Genomic DNA, 21,529 nt, shown 5'->3' on the forward strand with positions numbered 1-21,529 from the left:
AATCTGGCATTCCTGATATCCTACCTCACCAGACCTCTTTCAAGTGGTCAAACGCCATTTTCACTCTGAGTTACTTTTTGCCATTTATTCCCAGTGATTTTGAATCACAAGAGACATTCATCATAGGTGACCATATCTCTAACATACAGACAGGTGTCTGTCACGAGACACAAGAGGTAGCAGTTAAGTCCTCTTATTTTGGGGTGTCAGGGCCCTAACCTCACCCTGACAGATAGAACCAGGGGCTCAGAGCCCGGCTCATCCCCCAAAAGGACAAAGTCCCTGATGAGCATACCATCAATAAATACTAGAGCAGATGCCATGAAATTCCAATCAGAAGAATTTATAATGTGAAGTCAGATATTATATAGTGAGAAATAAATAAACAGAAATTGTCAGTTAAAATCCTGGCAGCTGGGGCCAGCATCAGAGGCAGTAAATGAACTAACTCCATAAATCACATTTATGATCAGCCCCATTGTGTGTAACTTTGACAGTGGGGTTTTCCATTATGTAACAGGAGACAGTGGCTTGCTGTGTCTCATAGAGATGGGAAATGAACAGAGCCGGTGTGTCCCTGGAGTAGTGACTTGAGGGTGTGAGACTACGATTGAGACATTGCCCTTCTTTCTAGGTCAATGTGTACATTAGGGCTTGGAAGAGTGTTCTGGCTTCCCACCTGAAGTAAAATCCAGGAGAATGTCAAGGGTCTCACTAAATTCTGTTTAGTGTATATCAAAGTCCTAGAACTTACCATACACAACACAAGAGCAAAAGGAGGGAGAAGTTGGCTCTGTTCTGGGAGAAACCAGGGGAGTCTCTTTATCAAAAAATCTTCTCTTAGCCATCATCCGAGTCATGAACTGAAATCCTGTCCTCCTTTGCCATCCTTCTGCATCTTTTACCCTTGCTCTTAGTAACCTAGACCATCTCTCTTCACTGTGGGATCCAGAGTGCGGGGTGAAGTCTCCACGCTCTATCACACCATAGTACATCTAACATGATAGTGCTTCTAAATTTATTACATCAAAGAATGAATGAAAGATTATCCTAAAAGAGATGTCTTCCAAACTGCATTCCCCTTCCGTGTTCTTTGGCTTAGAACCCTCCACTGCGCTCCTGGGCAGAAGCTTCTATCCATGTGATAGAAAGTATAGAGTGGGGATTAAGACCATGTGTATTAAACCCAACTGCAGAGTTCAAACTCTGTCTCTGCCTCAAGTAATTTGGACAAGTTATCTGAACCTCTGAGGCTGGATTAGCACATCTATACAATGGAAATATTAATATCTGCCCCAGTTAAAAGGATTAACTCATGCAGACCACTTAGCAGAGAGCTTGCTTGGGAAATAGTGACGTGTGACTTTAATATGAATGATCATTACCACGTCCCGGCACCTTCCCCCTTCCATGGCCTCTTTCTATTACATCTTAGCATTTGTCAGCAAAGGCTATTTGAGCTTGAGTGACAAAAAGGGTGTGTGAATATTCTCAAAAGTCTGAGGAGAAAAGGACTAATGACCAGGACCCTCATAGAGACTCTGATTGAATATAAAGAAGGTGCTTTCTCCTTGGGCACGGGCATCTGGCAATGATCTGTAGTCAGAAGGTGGCCTTACCAAGCAACATCTCCCAGGCTGTCCCATCCAACCTTCCCTAATAAAACTGAGATGCCCTGAGAGCTTTCCAAAGAAGCTGCCCCTCCCTACTTAACTGGCCCTTGCAGCTCATCAGCAAGCCGCAAGCAAGGCAGTAATTAGACCCTCTGCTGAGCCCTGCACTGGTGATTTGAATAATTGAGAACATTGCAAAGCTTGGTGTTGGGGGAAAAGAGAGGCTAAAATAGAACATCTCCCTGGTTAATAGCTATGTAACCTTGAGCATCCCAACAGGAGCAAGGAACAGGGCATAGCCTAGGCCAAGGGCCCCTGAGCCCTGAAACATCAGAGGAATGTGTTCTGAGAGGCTCAAGTAGTATTCCTGGGAGCTCACTCCTGTATATGTCTAAGATCCATGCCAAAAATTACCCCCTTACCTAGGACATCAGCTCTGATACTTGTGTCTGATGAAAACCCTCCAGGCACTTCTGCCATTGATGCTGTTATATGCAGCCCCCAGGTTCAGTCTGAGGGATGGCCAGGTGCTATTTCTGAAGTTTCTCTGTTAGACCATTGCTTCTTTGTGTCACCACTGGTGTGATGAATTTTTAGGAGCATGTTGTCTTTATACAACAATATCAGCCATGCCCTCCAGTATTGGAAGATACTTTCGTTTGAGAGATTGTCCCAGTTTTTGTTCACCTGAGAAGCCTGGGAATAGGCAAGTAGTTGAATGAGCTTATCAATCAAGGACCCTCCAGACCTAGAAATCCATAATCTTATCCACTCCTTGGATTGTCATTCCAAATTAAACGCTAAATAATGAGTCATGAGGGTGTGAGGACATTCTGAAGTGCAGACGTGAGCCCCCAGGGCCTCCTTGGCCTTGTGTGGAGTAGGAAGAACTCTTTGGAGAAGGATGAGGTTGAGGGTTTCAGGTGTGTGGGGTGGGACCCACTGTCTCTCACTGCACTTCCATCAACTGCCATCGCTAGACTAAATAATGAAAAGGCCAAGCCACCAGGCCTAGAATTTAGAGGACATTCAAAATCCTACTTTGAGAAACATCTACTTTTGCCTTTAAGTGGCCCAATTCTGCCACAGATGCTGCCATAGGAAACCACTGATGCAAAGGCAGCTGCATGCTGGAGAGGCAAGATATTGATTCATAACTTCCATGTTGTCAAGTTGTTCAGAATTCTGGATCTTGACTGTCTTCACAAGTGAGGTTCATGAGGCATAATGGTAGCACTTTGAATACGGTACTCATTTGTACATCTGGGCCTTGGAGAATGAGAAATCCAGTTCAACTCAACAAATGTCAATTAAGTACACGCGATGCACATATCACTACAGAGAAGATTGGCCCTTGCCTGGGAAGACTTAATGCAAGTTCCACTCACTCATAAAAAGGAGTTTAATCACAAGGGACTTTTGTCCCAAGCCTATAAGGGGCCTAACTATGACTTTGTAATTTATGTGTCCACGTGGCAAGGGCCAGGTGAAAAATATGATTTATTTCAAGGGACAGTTGAAGCACAAAAGTCTCTGTCCCTTAGGTATGTCAGCTTCTTTCACAGGAATAAAACTTTTGAAAAGGTTATTTGGGTTTTTTCCATTCAGAGCCATACAAATTATACATCTTTTTAAAAGTGGTATGAACAGGTATTCTAGGGATAAAGACACATTTGATACACGGAGATGAGGAAGATATTTGTATCACTGTCTGAAACCCAAATGTCGTGTAAGTTGATTCTCAGCAACAGGCTTTGAAGGGAGATGTGCTTCCAGAAAAGCTGCAAGTTTACCACCTGGTACAGCCAAGCAGCTGGTCTAGAAAGGTCTGGAGCATAACCTGGGGCTCTTGCATTTCCTGAATTGAATTCCTCTTTCAATACTTGAGATATTGTGTGGTGAGATCTAAACCCGTAAACCAGTGGTTCTCAGGCAGGGCAATATTTTGCCCCCCAGGGGACATTTGGCAACATTTGGAGACATTTCTAGTTGACACCCCCAGGGTATGGAGCAGAGGAGGAGTACTACTGCATCTAATAAAAATGCTGATAAACATTATACAACACACAGAACAGCCCCCCACAGGAAAGAATTCTCTGGTCCAAAATGTCAATAGTGACAAAGTGGGGAAACCCTGCCTTAGACCTTTCTCGCTCTCTGTTGAACTCTCATGAGTGAAATTATAGCCTGTGTTTCCCTGTCTCTCCCCTAAACCCATCAATGTGTTTGAAAGAAATTAAGGGCAATAAGTCTTGAAATCTCATTAAAGAAAACACATCATGTGATGTAAAGAAGAAAGAAAGATCTAGAGAAAGGAATGGAAATTGAAAAGAAAAGAGAGAGAGAGAAGAGTTTTAAAGTAATTATGCCAAAGAATCCTAAAATCTCTGGGGTAAAAGGATATCCGAGGGAACATATCTTAGCCCACCTTAGGAATTTAACTTAAATGACTGTAACTGGGAAGTTGAGCAACACGCGGAGTGATAGGATATAGAGCTGGAGGTAGCCAATCCTTTCCTTGGGCCCCGCCTCAAATCGTAAATGTGTGTATATTCTTCTTGAAACACTCATCTCAATCCAGTATCCAGCTTAGAGGCTACCTTACACATTGCGCAAGTCACTTTTACCCTCAGCAAACCAGAGACCCAGTTCTCAAGATAACACTAAATCCTACAATCTGTGCGTACGTTCAGACTTTCCCAAACTTTGAGCTACCCTTAAATTCAACACACTTCCCTACCAAATAATGAATCCAGATAAAACAAGGGCGTTGATGTTTTATACTTTATTTGAGAAGAGACCCTACATAAACTATGTCAGGAGGATATAGTTTACACACGATTTCATCAATCAATAAATGGAGTCGTTAACATAACATTGAAGATATGATACCATGAGGAAGACAGACATATGATCAAGGAGTATTTACAACTCTCACATATGATATATTTATACTGGAGATGGATATATACATATATACATGTACATGTGCATATACATACATATGTCCATACATACACACACATATATACATATATATGTATAAAATGTTTTTAAACAAAAACCAAGAAAAGAGTTTGCCTTCTTGTAGTAATTAACCATTTGAAAGTGAAGAATGGTTGGTTTTCATTAGTGTCATGGTGTTAAATCTCTGCCCCCACATTGAACTCCAACACTGATAGATTCCAATGAACACACGTTTGCCTTGGGATGGAAGTATGAGGGTGAAGAATGGGGTGATGAGTACGGGGCCGAGAGTGAAGGACATGCACAATGGGAAAAATGACCTTTGGTGATACCATTAAATCATCCTTTTGTATTAAACATAAATTATTAATACAATTTAAAAAAATAATTTTCTGTTTCCTTTTGAGGTTGGGGAGGAAGGAAGAGCAGGGTAGGGAATAGAGAAAGGGAGGGCACTTGCCTTTTCAACACATCCCTTAATATCAACTGAGAACACATTCCCCCGACACCGGGGCCATCTTACCATATTAGAATCCGTATTTTTTTGCATAAAGGACATCTTTACATAAGAATTGTAGACCATGAGCCTCTTCTCCAAAGGCAAATACAGTCATCATTTTAACTAAATTGATTCTCTGAGACTTGCCAGGATGCAAATAAACTTAGCATAACCCATGGATTTATTTATTGTAAAGGAAATGAATGGAAGAAATAGTACCTCAAGGAAGGGGCACTATTTGTAAAACCCAGGTTTACTAAAACCTCAGTAACCCAATATAAGTTAATAACTTTGGGATTCAAGTGATGAGAAGCAAGCATGATCAGCACTTTCCAGTGGCCTGGGAAAAAAACAAACAGGCATCATGGAGGAATATTTCTAAGTCATAAAGGAGAACTGAGGAACAATCAATTGAGATTAAAATAAATGAAGTAAAATCCAGTTGAGCACACCTCAACTCTGCTGCTGCCAAAGTTTCCACCAATGAATGATGGCTTGGCAATACTATATCCTTTGCTAAACTTTTTCCAAGGCATGCCACATTGTGTTTTTTTCCTAAACTCTGCAAGATTAGCTTGGTCTCAGAACAAGTATGTGTATGTTTCACATGTCTACTGCCATATACACCATTGCTCAGCAGTTGCTATAATCCAACTAACCCTTCAGTTGGCCGATATATTTATACATACATTGGGAAACACACACAAACACATGGGGTCTGACAAGATATAATCACTTTACATATATTTAATACAGAAAGCTTAGGGATGGGAGTGGAAATCAGTTACAACAGCACCTAAACTTCATTCGCAAAATTCCTCTCTGAGAACGTAATACCCTACTAGTGCACTGAAGTAGGTACCTGCTGATTTTCCAGATATTGAAAGTTTGCTGCACAACATCAGCCTAAAGATAAAGGGACATGTAATGTCCAGTAGCAAACAAATCAGTGTACATCATTTACACAGCAATAAATCGTTCATTTCCCTTGAAATAAGATATGTAAAGTAGCACTTAGTTTAATACAAGTTTTGTTCTGCTTTAGACCTAGCTGTAAAAAGCCAATCATGCAAAAAATTACCTCCAGTTTTAGCTGGATATTTAAAGGACACTTCTCCTGAAAACAAGTCCCTTTCACATAGGGAAGGGAAAATATCCCACTCAGAACAGCCAGCATTGGCTGCTAGTGGAAAATACAAGACTTTGGTGTTTGTAGGGCATTTGCCTTAAGAACCCAGAAGTAGCACTGAGCTCACTTTTAAGGAGACAGAGGGCTAGAAGTGCCCTTGAGAGTTTTAGGAAATTTCCAGAAAAAGTACTGAGAACCTCTACAGGATTTTATTCTCTGACCTGTTCCTTCCTGAGACTTCCATTGGCATCACCTCTACCTCTAAAGACGCCTTCTTCTGTATCTCCAAATTCAGACCACCTTTCCCCCTGGCCAGTAGATCATTTGTTTCCTACCAGTCAATCTGCAACTTCTTCCTTTCTGTTCTAAGCAAAAAGATTTTCTCTTATCAAGCTCTCCTATAGCTGTTGGTCCTCCACATACATATTCTTTCAAAACTAGGACTGTTCCTTGATTTCAATATAAAAAAAAGAGCTCCTCTATTCTACAGAATTCTAACAGAAAATTTTTGACCCTTCCCTTCCCCAGCCCTCACATAAATAATCTAGAGACACTTTTCCCATGGCTTTTTTTTGCATGGCAACTGTGAGCAATGGAATGAGATGTCCTCAAAAGGACAAGGAATGGAGGAAAGGATGGATTTTCCTCAGATCCACACCAAGGTTAAGAATTGCAGTCCTATTGAACTTGCTTCTCTGGGATCTGGCTCTAACCTGCTTCTACCATCTCATTTATCCTTAAAAAGAATGCTTTATGACCTTTAAATGTTACAAATTATGATAAGGAACACTGAAGAAGGGGAAGAAAGTGGAACAGTGGGTACGGTGGAGTGTTCAGAGACTTGGATGGTCCAGAGGCAGTTGAAGTGGAATTTATCTAACACTTGTGAAATAGAAAAAGTATTTAAGAGGAAATCTTCAGTGACTGTCGTACCTTCCTAGCACTGGGGCCATCCTGACATGAGAGGGGAGGATGCTGTCCATTAGTTAAGAGAAGAAAATGATGCCTCCAAGACGACATCTATGTGTTATTGTGCTATGTGACAACTGGCCAATCACAAAGAAAAGTGACAACATGTGCTTCCGCTACACTCATTTTCTCAGTGCATTCCTTCAGTCTGGCCTGATGGAGGCCTTAAGGGGCCATTTGCATTTTTCTATGGTTGTTCCAGGCAAAGTTAGCTGCTGAACAGCACTCAGGATTGAAGAGTGGCTGCTGCCTCACTCTAAGTCTCCAGAATGCCCAACAACAGCATCACTGGGCACTTTTCTGTCCTCAGAGTTCACAGTTTCTCCTCAACTTCTGTGAAATATTGCCTACAAATGCACACTGAGTGAAACATAGGCTCAGACATTGTCGGAACTGTGCAGAAATTTTAAAAATAAAGTGATTGCCAATAAGCAGTCCCCATTGGGGAGTTTACAAGTCAATGATGCCTTGTGAAGACTTTCTGCAGGAGGTGCCTGTGCCAAAGTGTGCCCTCCACTGATGTCCACTCCTCTGAGCCAGGAGACCTGGGTGTTAGCCCAACCCCCATCATTTGTTAGCAGGTCCAGGATGTGACAGAAACAGCTAAGCCACCAGGCTTGAAAGTAAATAGAAGATATAAGCACCAAAACTTAAGAATAAAGTCTTCCAGGTTGAGGACCCAATGGATAGGAACTAAAGGAAAAACCTGCCCTTCCTTGCCTGGAAGGTCATCAGGACAGCAGGTCTTTGGTTTAATTGAGGGAGGTGTTTGCTGTCCCTGGTGCTGAAAACAGATACGTAGGCAACATTGACAGATGGGAGAAGCAAGAAACTCCCTATCAAACTGAAAACTTTTTCAGCAGAGGCTGACTTTAGATGACAGGCCTCAAAATATGTTTTAAACGCCTCTTTTCATGTCATTTCCAATGAATGCAGCTATGAAGTGACTCTAGTTTGGGACAGAGTTAATGCATTGCGATAATGCTGATGGGGTAGTTCATCTAAAACACCTCCCCTTTCAGTCGCTACTGGTACACTCCCTCATGTGATTCAAGGACCCGAAACCCTGAGAAAAGGAGCCTATAAATGGATGTAGCATCATAGTCTGCAGAAACCGCCTACTGATTTCTTTTTCCTGATGCCAATTGCAGACATGGTGTTGATTTGGCTTACTATGACTAAATGTTTCTGAAGGAAATATTTGGGCAAAACTTTACCACACACTGAAACATGGGTCTCTGACTTCCTCTCCACCTCTAACTTTATTGTCACTTTCTGAGAAACTGAGCAGAGTTTTACTGTGCTCAAGAGAAAGTCTAAACTCATAAACAACTACTTCCTAACTGCCCCCAACCCACTTCCCTAGCCAACACACAGAGACACACAGAAATCTCAGAAAGTAAAACCTACTTGAGAAAGAACATGATTCTTCCCTTAACAGTACATGAATCCTTGCCAGAAAGAGCAGGACTGCTGTTTTCTCTCACATTCAAAGTGAGAATTTTCTTGCCTCAACTTGCTTTCTTTTCATTTTATTTTAACAATGCTCTTAAGCTCACCCGCCAAGGCCCACAAACATAACCAAGAAGAGTCCTTGATTCTGCGGGGTAACAGAAAATTAACATGGGTCATTTTTGGTTGCTTCCAACTCCAGTGGGTCAGGGGAGCCTTTGATTTTAGACATGAACTATAATCAATCTTTTCCAGTCTTGAAAAGAAAATATCCCAATGGCCCCCATGAAAGCCTAAATAAACTCTCAGAGAGAGGAAAGAAAAAAGTATTAAAATAAGTTATTGTTGCTCCTGTTAACATACCAGATCAAATTTTCCATATCCAGTGAGTTATTTTTCAAATGATACCTCTGAAATCCTTAAATAATCAGACTTGTCGCTAGGAAGTTACACAGTGAAATGGCTTGTTCAAGGCAGGCCTTCACAGTGCTGTGAGGGAGGTCATCTCCTGAGGACTATCAGAATGAATTCTGGAACATCGCCCTGAGCCAGCTTGCCTTCTCTAATTTCACACCATAATTTAAAATCCTAGTCATAACCCAATTTCGACTCTCATTTCAAAGAAAGCCAGAATGCTTTCTGTCTGCCGGACAGCTGCAGGGGAAAATCACCTGGACAGAGGTTCAGAACAGAGGTGTGGCTCTTCTATATAAGACAAAAAAGAAAAAAAAAATGAGCCCAAGGTGAAAAGAAAAAAAAGGAAGCTGAGATATTAGGAACTTGAGCAAAAGGTTTGTGAATTTCTTAGGATTTCATATAATCAGCTTTATTCTGATTTCTCTCTGGAGTGGTCAAAATTCTATTTTTTTTAAATCATGTATAGCACTTAGTAAGTTGCCTCACACCTGATTTTCGCTTGGAGATCTAAAGGAAATTACATTAAAAAGATTTAACTGGCCAAGTTGTCACCACTGTGAAGTATTTAAAATAGTAGCTGGTGTTACAAACACCTGGGATTATTTTAGGGGTCACAAATGACATCACTATTGGAACCTTGGTAATCTGGCCTCAAAATTTATTGTCAGGGGCTTCATTTTCAATCAGATACATTTCTCAGTGTGAATCTCACTCACACTTCTTTGTCGGTGCCCAAGGCTATTAGAAGTGTGTTTAGCATTTGGTCTTCACCCAAGCAATTCTTTCCATCTTACGATTATTTCCTCGTGTACAAAATGCTGGCCACAGAATGAACGTGATACTACTTCAGGATCATTATCACTTCAGGGGCTTCCTGCGAGATTAGTTTTACCACCCAATTTATAGAGGAAGCTTCGTATAGTCTTCACTTTAAAAAACATTACGTTTAAATCTACAGAACCACGTGAAGGTAACAATGGATGACGTGGAGTTAAACGCAACAGTAGATGACATTTGCTACAAAATGTTCAGGGTTCCATGTCTGAAAACAAAATCTATGAACAATCCCTTTTCAATGACAGAGCCAAATGGGTAAAACATCCTCTTTCTGCTGGTAATTTTGGAAAGGTATTTTCCATCCCTAGATGCCCAGTGGTCATTCAAAGAGGAAAATGCTGATGGTGAAATCTAGCAACCAGACTGCAGGAGGGATTTAAGGAAGGTGTACCTCAAAACACGACACATTCCCCAAAGCAGCTCACATTCAGTGCTCAGCAAGATTGTGTGCAACACTCACTGCCCGAGCGCGAGCTCCACTTATCCGAGGGGTCTGGTGGGGCCCACCCAGCACTTTGGCAGGTATGGTCTCATCTGGTGTTCATAATAATCCGGGCAGGCAGGGGTTGGTAGCAGTGCTCTTTTGTAGATCAAGAAGCTGAGGCACAGAAGAGATAATGCTTTTTCCAGGATCACTCAGTAGGAAATAGAAACTCAGAAGTCCTCTCCCTCCTGGTTCCATGACCTCCCCTCCATCCCACTTTCAACTTATCCTGCCATTTTATCATAGACAGCATTTAAAATAGACCCCATGTCTTTCCTAAAGAAATGAAAGTAAAAAATTTTAGAAATCTCATTGAAAATACTAGGGACCAGGAAAAGAAACAACATTGAAGTATCTCCAGAGTTATGAGAAAAAATGATATTTAAAAAACAATAGGGGTTGGGTTAGACATGATGAATTTGTTTTTAATGGTAAATGTGGGTAGTTAATCATAGTTTATTATTGTGTTTTTCAGAGCCACTTAAAGGACACATAAAGTGTCTATCGATATATAGTGATTTGTGGAACGGAGGGTCTGGTCTCCCACATCCTTGGGTGATTTCTTCCGCTTCATTGTTCCCTAAAAAGGGAGCATGTTCTCAGGTTCAGTTCTGTTCTTAAGGTATAAACCTTTCTGATACCATCACAGTAAAGATCTCCTTTGATTGAAAAAGACTCTTTGTCCCCCCTCAAAATTTGGATGCTGCTGCAAATCTGTATCAATATTATAGCCTCTCCACTAAACAAATAAACACTTTGCTGACGTGTGGTGCTCCTATTCCACAGGGACATAGTACTCCCACACCAATAGGAGCCTAAGAAAAAAGAAAAGAAAATGATGGTTTGCCACTTACCAGTACACTTAACAGCCAGAAAAAAAGCTAGAGAGATTTGAAGGAAAAGCTGCTTATAGCAAGGCTTGCCTCTTCTAACCAAGCCAGAAGGAAGGGATGACTTCAAAAAGACAGACCACAGCATTGTAACAGGCTTGTTGTCCCAGAGTCTCTTGTGCAAAAGCCACTGATGAGGTGCTAATGAGGAGCTAATTACTTGGTCCGAGGAGCTGGGAAGAGACTGATGGATGGCCGCGAGAACACACTGTTTTCTTCTCCACAAACGTAGGTTAAATCACAGGCATGGTTGATGTTCAGGCTAGGGAAGAGGGAAATGGGCCAGCTGGGCTTTCCCTGACTTTGCAGAGATAGAATTGGGCCTTTAAAGGGGGTGGGGGGTCTGGAACAGCAGTTGGATGAAGAATTCAGAGTTTGAAGAACATTCAAAGGAGCGCTGCAAGAGATGAATCGAACACAAGATAAAAATAGGACTGACTCTTCAGGGCGGGGGTGTTTGCACACTTGTTCTAGGTGAGACCTCGAGGAGATACATTTCGATGATAACTGATCTGAGCAATGGATGAGAAATAGATTGGCTTGCCCCATCACTGCAATCAGAGAAGGGGCAAGGTCTACAACCAGCTGCCCCCTGCCCCCTTTATACTTGACCCAGATAACTGAGGTGACTGTGCACAGTCACCTACCAAGTAACACTCAGTCTGGCTGGCTCACTTCCAACCCAGTGATCTTCTCATGTCCCATGTTAACACTTTCACTTCAAGTTCCAATTCTATTTGAATGTTTGGGTTATATATTTAATTGTTTCAGCCCCAAGGTAGGTTCAGTAATCTGCTTGAACTAGTTCACATTTATATTTGTACTTAATATGTATTATTCAGGCCCAAATTCAGTGCCCCGTCCCCCAAATTAATTAAATAAAATCTGCATCAAGATTGGGTTTGGTTTTGAGTTTCTCTCAGAAAACTAGTCTAGTCTTTAAATATGAAGGTTCTGAAAACTCAGGATTTAGTCTCACTTTAAAAAGCCCTAACTTCATAAATGATCCACAGTGCAAAAAGTCAAAGGTTGTGTGATGATAATAAAAGAAAGGGTGAGCTATAGATAAATTTAAGAAATCACACACCTGGTGAACACTTATTTGCACATACACACACATGGAGATGAGTAGGAGAAACAAAAATGAGGCCCATTAGCTTGTTGAACCATATTGGACCAATAGGAGTGTAGAAGCGTTTGTGTGTGTGTGTGTGTGTGTGTGTGCATGCGCGCATGTGTGCACATGAACAAGTATCATAATATAAGTAATAAAAAAGATGAATGCAGTCTGCACTATGTGAGCCTGAGCATCTAGAACAAAATACAACACTGATAACTGCTTTTAAATGAAGTCATCAGGTTTGCTTCTGTATGGTTGTGACATTACTTGGCCCAGAAATCTATTTTCCCAGTCAATAAACACTATGTCCTTGGCTGGAAACTTTCATTTCTCCTAAAGAAATATCTAAGAATATACAAGGAGATTCTTGTTACTCATATTAAAGACAAAAAGCAAAGTAGGAAAAACAATTTCAAAGAGAATCGGAATAAGTAAAACCCCAGAGAAATTTGTTCTCCGAACTTTAGGGCAAAGTATTATAAAATCCTGAGGGGAGTTTCCAAAAACAGCCGTGATGCTGTGGAGCAGATCTGCAGAGGCTGAAAGTGGCTGCGTCTGAGGTAAAGGGCCTTTCTCAAGACTTTTGAGGAATTAATAGCCTTAGTTCACAGAGAATTTGTGATTTTAACTTTGAGGTTTCACTGGCCGTTGCGCCTCCATGTGGCACCACATAGTGAGTTAGAAAGGGTTCGGGTCATTCTGGACCCCATCACCCCGTAAAGCGACAGCTGGCAAGCTGGGGCTTGGGTGACAGCTATATCCTTTGTCCCAAGCAGGACAAAAAGGAGCTGGGGCTGCCTCTCTTGTAAGGACCATAGAAAACACCTGCACAGACATAGGGCAAGCCCTTTGACTATCAGACCCACAGCCACCTGTGGCCACCTGGCTGCAGTCACGACCTGTTTCATCTGGACCTGGAAGTGCTGGAGGACTGGGGAGCCCAGAGCAGGACTCATTGGCACAGGGCACACTAATTCTTTATAAACCATTTCACTTTGCGCAGTGGCAAGATACACTGGGAAACTGTTTGTCATCAGCAGAATGGCTTTCATGCCTTGATTTACAGTGCCCTCAGGGGAAAACCAATACGATGACAACCACTGGCCCTCTGAGCAGAAAGCCTGGCTCAGCACCATGGTCAGAGAGAGGTCAAAACTCCGGCTCCCGGGGTCAGATTCCAGCCGCGGCTCCTCCACTCCTGGAGACTAAAAGTTCATGGACAGAGAGAGCAGTGGGTGGGGAAGGGAGGGGGGTTGCTGAGGGTAGGGCACTGAGGGTTCCTGACAGGATTTGCAGAGACACGCCACACACACCTCAACGAGCTCTGCAGTAAACCTCACTGCACAGGTTAATCTAGATGTCAGCGTTGTCTGACAGCACTGAACTTACTCCAGGGCAGGGCTCCTTCAGAAGTCTTAATAGAACAGTCAATTCCACCCTGTCTGTAGGAAATGAAAGTTTTCTGCTTTGTGTGCTGAATCATTCAGCGCCAATTTTCTCACTGTTTGAAGTCCACACTGTTTGTGGTCCTGGGATTCATCTTGTGTTAAGACTTGCACTGAGTTTGAGGAGCCGGATTGTCAGTGCCATGGAAGCAGGAGGACAGGAGCCAAAAGAAAAAGAAAAAAGAACAAAAATGGAAGAAAATCTGCTTACTGAGATTTACTTCTCTACTACGGAAAGCAAAAATCAAATCACCTGGACCAGGTTTATTTATTCACTCCAAAGGTGGGCTCGGAGGCGTGAGCTAAGTGTCAGGTAGCTGTTAAATGGAGGTGGAATGTGGACGCTTCTCCAAGAAAAAGCAAAACATTTAAGGAAGCTAGTCATTTGAATATGTCCTACCAGTTAACATATTACAAACTTCTTTTGTGTGTGTGTGTGATCCCCATACACTCTTCTCAAATGAAGGACGAACTACCAGGCTTAGACTTGAGCACTCACGTTTCTCATTGGGCTTTAGGGATGGTGCAGCTAAAACAGTGTCCAAGTATACAGTGGACACCTGGGTTCTCAGTCTACCTTTGCACATTCAGGAAGGATGTCTAAATTTATCATCGTCCAAAGTGAGGAGAAATCCCCTCCTCTCATAAGATGTTAAACTGAAAAGCAAGACCTGAGTGCCAAGGCACTTCCCAGAAGCAGACATCCAATAGGCCTTTCCTCATCTACATTATCTTGACACACCTTCTGTTAGAAACGTCTAGTATTCTTGGCCGTAAGTATCTCTTGCAAGCTACAAGCTTGGGTCATGGTACTGCACACAAAGCAATGTTTACCTTGGTGATTAGGAAAAATTAATTAATGCCAGGTAGCTGTAATGCCCTGCCTCTCTATGATGGGAGATAACCCAGCACGCTGGTTTAGGACATTGTCCCTACTGCACATGTCAAACCAAGCTTTGTTTTAAATTTGGAACTTAGTTAGCTAAAGAGGAAGGGGAATCCAAATTTTATTACTTTGATCAAGAATTTCAAGTACTTTGAGGCGGTCCCCCAGTCCCCAGGGATACCTTGGGAAATAGAAAAGTGTCTATGTTGGCCCACTGAGACTTGGGCCGGAAACATCACTTGTTGCAGAGCATAGAAGTATTTTAGGCCGTCAACAGAACTATGCCTGGGAGAATGCACCAGGGAAACAGACTCTATCAGAAGCCAAGATTCAAGTCCTTAGGGTGGAACAGCCTATGGTCCTGGCAAAAGTCCCAATACACAATGCAGTGACACAAATAGTTACCACATCCACCACAGTCAGCAATGCCTTTCAGGAACAGTGAGCAATTATCAACATCTCACATTCTCTCTGTCGCATTCCTCCTAGGTGGTGGGTTTAACTTCAGTGCTGGTGTACTCAATACCAAACCCCAAATGGAATGTGGTAGAAAAGGCTCCCATGTGGTAATCTATCAAACAACCAGGAAGAGTGATTTTCAGATGCTCAGAATGTTGTCATCAGCATAATTTAATTCAGGGAGCACCAAACGATCAAACTTTACAAGATGACGGATTTCCCCTCAGTACCTTTGTGAATGTCTCTTAGGCCAGTCCATCTCTGGATTTCTTACCCCTGAGAAATCTAAGGCTCAAAGAGATGAAGCATTATGAAATCAATGTGCTGACTCCAAGCGGACCTTCACTAAAGCCCTTCCAATTAAATATACAGATATAAGCATACAATGTCTACAGGCTATGCTTTCCCCAGGATGGCACTCTAGTGATGTTAAGCAATCTTGAAATATTTTCTGAAGTCTATATTGATATTTTAATAATGATACAAAAACTTGGAATTTTCTTTTAAAACCTATTAAGGGTTGGCCAAAAAAATTTATTTGGTATCAAAGAAGAAGTTGGTGCTCCAGGGACCAAAAAGGTGCCATTTTTTGCTCTAAGGCAAACGCCTTTCGGTATTCTAGCAGGTTGGCTCCCAACCAAAGCTGACAATAGACATCCCAGGGACAGTGGAGGGCAGCTCTCTGGACGGCCGGAACATGGGTTCATTCAACAAACATCTATAGATCTTTCTTTGCTTCAGACTCTGAGCAAAGCACAGGGAAGACTCCCAAATCTCAAGGCTGCAATCTCAAGTTGCAGCAACTGTACCTTGAGTCAAGATAATACTGCTGCTGTTTGGTTTGGAAAAGGACAGCAAGGAAGCCATTAGTCGTTCCTGAACAGAAAAGGACTTTGGTGAATCGTCTGAAACTTAAAATGGTGCCTTCTTTCCAACATCCTACCTCCTTAAAATAGCAGCTAATGGGAAAAATCTCGATTTTTGACCAACGTTTAGATTGCCAGTGGCCTGCATGACAAGTGGGCAGGCCTGTCTCTGTATCTTGGAATAATTTCTGCCAACTTGGGTATGTTGGTATTGAATGGAGTACATGGCTAGTTAGGAGGACTGCCCGGTGGAAGTCAGCCCAGGGGCCAGGTGGCATCCTCCCTTGAAGAGCACAAAAATGCGGCCCTTGGCTTATCAGCCTGGCTCTTCCCACCAATACCCCTCAAATCTAACAGTCACTGAGCCGTTCCTATTTGCCTTCTATAATCAATTTCTTGCCATTGGTAACTTTTCCCCCTCCCCTTCCTTACCTACCTTTCATTTTCTCTCTTATTTCTTACAAGCAAGTTTAAAAACAAACAAACAAACAAACAGCAACAACAACAAAAATACAGGTGGGAACAGAACATAGATTTTTTTTAACTGAAAGGGACCCCCAGGATATCTATTCCAACCTCTTAAATGTCTCAGATGAGAAATCTGACCATCTGAAAGATTAGCAGACCTAGCCAAGGTAACCTGGGTAACTAAGAGCTAAGCCAGGAATTCCGATAGTCTTTCCACCACCTCACACGTCCACCTAACTTCCCATGTATCCTGTACTCTCCCAGCATGACTAACTCACTTTTGCTTCTGAGTTGAGTCTCATGCAGCCCCAGAAATTGGCTGTCAGCTCTTCTGTTGGTGTTGGTTTCTGTAGTATTTAGCACCAAAAATACTTGCACTAGTGTATTCCGCAAAGTAAGCATCATGAGAGAAGAATGGTAATGTTCATCCTGAACCCAGAAGGACCAAAGATCCTTTGCCTCCAGTGGGAAGCATCTCTCCAAGGATGATTTGTGCATGATCTGCTGAGTGGAGGAAGCACCAAGTCCTTTGTCTGTTAACAAGAGGAGGCTTAGTGACTCTTAAGATCCACTCAGAGGTCAGGGACATAGTTAGAGGGCAGCACTTGGTTCATATCCAAGGCAAAGAAGAACTGGGAGGACCCTTGTCCACGGCACCCTACTCCAAGGTGGGCATCCAACAGCAGCAAGTCACTCTCACTCAGTCCAGGAAGGGACCAGGTGAGGATGGCATGGCAGGGAGATCAGCCTGGATGACCTGGAGCAGCCATCAACAGTCATGATGGAGCTCACATCAAGCTACACTCTCACAGCCGCTCTGTCCTGGTCTTTTAAAATGCAGATTTTGGTATGGAGGAATGAGAGTGGGGTGAACTGGAGTGGCCATATTGGCTAATGGGATGTCATTTCAAGAGTCATTTATCACATTAGGTTCTTTGAAAATAAATAAATAAATAAACCTTTGCCAGTGCTTCTCAGGTGTGTAGGAAGGCTTGAAAGGAGAAGGAGACCAAGTACTCCCTCAGGGCCTAAAGTAGCCTCAGACACTTCAGCCTCTGAATTGTTGTGGCATAGCCGCAAAGAAGGAGAGAAGTGTCTCACTGAAACCGACCCATGCCCAGGCCTACAAGCCCTCAGAGGCAGCTTTTCCCAACTTGTGCAAGGCCTGTGGAGGGCTGAAGGGCATTCCAGAGTGGACTGAGAAAAATGACACAGCAAGTCAATGCTGTTAGAATCTAAGAATTTCAGAGCTAGAAGGGACCAGAGACTAGCAAGTACAGCCCGCATTTTGCAGATGGGGAAACTGAGACACAGTTAAGTGAGTCTTATTGGTCCTGCCCCAGAACAGGAGAAATAATAAACTCAGCCCCCTCTCCAGAGCCCTAGAGTACCCATTCAATTTCCACAGCCCCATTCTCTGCCTCCTTTACTCTCCAAAAATCTTTATACTTTTTTACCTGCCGAGGTTGATAAATCAACATGCAGACTCTACACAGAGAGTCCAGCGAGGGCAGTGAGAAAGCAGGTCAACCTTCTCTACTCCCCCTTGCTCTTTTTCTTCTACTCTTAAGACAGGCAGCTGCTCACAATGAACACAAGGAAGCCATGAATCCCAGGCCAACACAGAGGCCTGCGGGACTAAGACAAGGGCAATCTGACAACTCTGGTCTCCTTCCGTGCTTCTTGTTCCAAGGAATTGCTTTCTTCCATTAGGCCGTGATGACTCAGTGCCCTGAGTTGAAACCCTAGCACGTTCCTCATACCTGGTTGCCCACCAGCCTCTAATCCCTTTCCATTGTCCCGCTGCTTCTTCCCAGACCATCAGTGGGAGCCACATTGTGTCTGTTTGGGGGATGATGTGGCAGCAACAGGAGCCTTTGAGCCTCACATCTCACCGGAAAACACTTTTCCCTCAGGCCCTCCCGATCGCTCCCTCCATGAACATCTTTCCCTTATTTACCCCACTCAAAACCAGGCTGCATAACTCCATCCAGCACTAACAGCCCCAGAATAGACCAAGGGCCTCCAGGTGGAAAGACAAGAGGGGTAATTGCCATAGGATAGCAAAGGATTCCTTTGAGGTGGTCAATCCAAAGAGCTCTCCTCGAAAGTCCTCAGGGCTGGAAGCACAGCACAGAGAGAACTCCACACCAAACCCCAGCTCACCTTCCTCCCCTCCCAGTCCAACTGAGCAGCCTCACTGATCCATGAATCCCAACCGTGGCCTATAGTCCGAGCACAGCTCTTTTCTATTTGAATAAAAACATTTGTTGGTCTAAAAAAAGAAGAGAAACCACAAACATAGAATTCAGTCCTGAACCCCACATAGGGATGCCCACACTGCGGCTGACCAGGACGTCCAGGCTGCCGACAGTCCCTTAAGCTGGCAGGGCATGGTACAGGCCAGAGGCCCCCAGGAGGCTCCAGTTGGGCAAAGGCCAGCCCATTAGATCGCTCTGTGCTTGGAGTACAGTAGAGGGGCTGGTGGCCTGGGAGGGGCACGTCCTCTCCTCCCCAGCAGGAGGGCTCTGTGGGGCCAGGCTGTTGGCTTCCACGAGCATTTCACTGTCATGTATCAGAGAGGCCCAGAGATCTGCTCCTGTTGCAGTCCTTGACAGCAGCAGCCGGGAAGGCAGTGATTCCCCGGGTGCTGGGGCAGAGGGAGCTGGACTCAGCCCAGATGCTTCATTCTCTCTCCCTGGTCGGGGCTCAGTCCTCATTAAGATGCCAAGCCTGCAGCAGCGGCCATGCATCGGACATCTCCCAGAGAAGCCTCGGCCCCTCCCCCTGCCCCCAGCCCACAAAAGCGATTTCTCAGCCCCTGCATTTTCACAGTAGCTCAAAGGCAGATGCATCAATCCTTCCAGGGGCTAGAAACGTGAGGAGAATGCCAAGGGGCTGGGTGCAGGTGCCAAATAGATTCTCCCCTGCTGGCTCCTGCCCACTCCACTGCCTGGCTCCCTGAAATAAGCATTGCCCAGCCTCTTGCTAGACCTGGCTCCCTCCCCAGCAGTGGGGTTACCTGGGACTTGGTAGAGGCCCAGGGAGTGGGGGCTAGGACCTAGGGAGGCAGGATGAGAAACAGAGGACCTCGAGGGGCATACCTTATAATGACATACAAGGAACTAAGTCTCCTGCTGTTGGGATCCTGCTGTGTCCATGTTCGTAGACAACAGGGAGGATGCGTTCCCTACCCCCTAAAACTCCCCAAAGGGCTGAATGTGGGAGGTGGGGCCAAGGAGTCTCCCCAGTGATGGAAAGACAGGAGGCAGTGCCCTGATAGGGTTTGGATTTCAGCTTTTCCTTCTGTGGTTAAGTCCAGAAAGTCCAGTTCTTGAAGTTCAGAGGATAGATGACACATGTCTTTCAAATTTAGGAAGGAACTTGAGCGTGGTTTACACCCGAGCTGGATGCAGGCCACTGTCATCATGGTGGTGGTGCTGTTGTTGTTGTTCTGTGTTTACCTGTAGGCACCATCATTGACTCCCAAAAGCATCAGGACTCTACTTTCTAGAATGGATAAATGAGAACCTTGTCTTGAAGTGGAGGAAAGGGGGAAGGCATGGGGGCAACGGTCAGGGGAGACATGAGACGTTCCAGAGGCCCCTGGGCCAGTGATATCTCCTTGCTGAGTGCAGTCTATGTGCTCTGCCCATGCACCTGTGCAGAGCTTAGGGGTAACACATCTGCCCAGGTGATCACCTGTGCACTGGTGATTTGCACTCCACCCTAGCTCCTCCCGTCCCAGCACGAAGATTGTCTTTCTGAATCGTCAAGTTCTTCTGCTCTGAAAAGCCGGAGCTAAAGAAGCACGGGCCACAGCTTAAGTCAACGGGAATTTTCATTTGCATTCGTAATAATATTTAAGATTTTCTGAGTTGTTACAGTCTTATGGTTTCTGTATCAGCAGCTTCTCTCTGTATTAGAGAAGAAGGTATCTCTCTGTAGATATAGATAGATAGATAGTTAGATATATAAATATATATATATATATATATATATATATATATATATATATGCCAAACTGCCTTCCAGGGTTTTTTCTTTCTTTTTTTTTCAGTGTTGTATGTGTAGCAGGCACTTGAGTTTATATAAAGATGTTTGCTTCAGTCAAGGATGGAAAAAAGGAGTAGTGAGGTGGAAAAGGAGGGATGTGAGGCCGAGAGAGAGGAGGCAATAGAGTATGAATTCGAGACCACCGGCCACCACTAGCCGAGGATGTCCAGGTAGATGGGGGTGGCTTTCCCCAAAGCATGGAGGATTTTGTAGATCTCCTTGATGTTCAGCCGCTGCTGTGGTTCCCTCTGCCAGCACCCCAGCATGACATCATACACCTCTTTGGGGCAGACTCGGGGCCGCTCCAAAACACGACCTTGGGTGATGCACTCGATGACCTGAAAAAATGAGAAGCAGGAAGTTATAACCAAAGCTCAGCCTGGTCCCTGTGGCACAGAGACAGCAGAAGGCAAGAACTTCACTGATAAGCTTCAATGCGGAGCTGGGGTACCCACAAGCACAGGCTGAAGGCTGGAGAAAGCACCAAGTTTCTCATCTGACCTATGCATGGGCTACTGGCTGGTTGTGCCCACTGCTGCCCTTTGCACTCCACTTCTTGGGCCAGGTCTTCATCAACTTCACACACACTCTTCCTTTTCCTTTACTCTTCCTCTCTAGTCCTGAATCTCATCTGGATGACTGAGCAGCATTCATTTTCCACTCGGCAGTGGGGATTGGTGTCTGACCTGCCTCTCCCGCTCTCATGAGGCTGCATGACTTTGAAACCCCCTTGCAGGAGCTCTGCACCATCTGGTCCCTCCATGCCTATCTCACCTTAGCTCTCACATCCTGGCAAGCTCCCCTCTCAGTCACAGCCTCTGTGCACATCACCATGCTTACCGCTAAGCCACTACATAGGTTCCCTTCTCAGTGAGGCCCATCCCCTCTGCTCTTTGCACTAAACCCAGTATTCCATTTCTGTCATGGTCCTTAACACTAGGACCAACCACTTGTTTCACCACTGCCCAGCTG

At 44.0% G+C, this 21,529-nt stretch overlaps 1 protein-coding gene across 2 annotated transcripts in view; it reads right to left on the reverse strand.

Moving 5' to 3' along the window:
- Positions 1–14,090: 14,090 nt before the first annotated feature.
- NTRK3 (neurotrophic receptor tyrosine kinase 3) overlaps positions 14,091–21,529 on the reverse strand; it is a 373,138-nt gene continuing 365,699 nt past the window's right edge. For both annotated transcript variants that reach the window (XM_058542401.1, XM_058542404.1), the window contains one exon: positions 14,091–20,895. In XM_058542401.1, coding sequence (XP_058398384.1) covers positions 20,710–20,895 — 186 coding nt within the window. In that variant the 3' untranslated portion in view covers positions 14,091–20,709. The remainder of the gene's footprint in view (positions 20,896–21,529) is intronic.

The sequence above is a fragment of the Diceros bicornis genome, chromosome 5, assembly GCF_020826845.1.
Source record: "Diceros bicornis minor isolate mBicDic1 chromosome 5, mDicBic1.mat.cur, whole genome shotgun sequence".
In the NCBI taxonomy this organism is placed as follows: domain Eukaryota; kingdom Metazoa; phylum Chordata; class Mammalia; order Perissodactyla; family Rhinocerotidae; genus Diceros; species Diceros bicornis.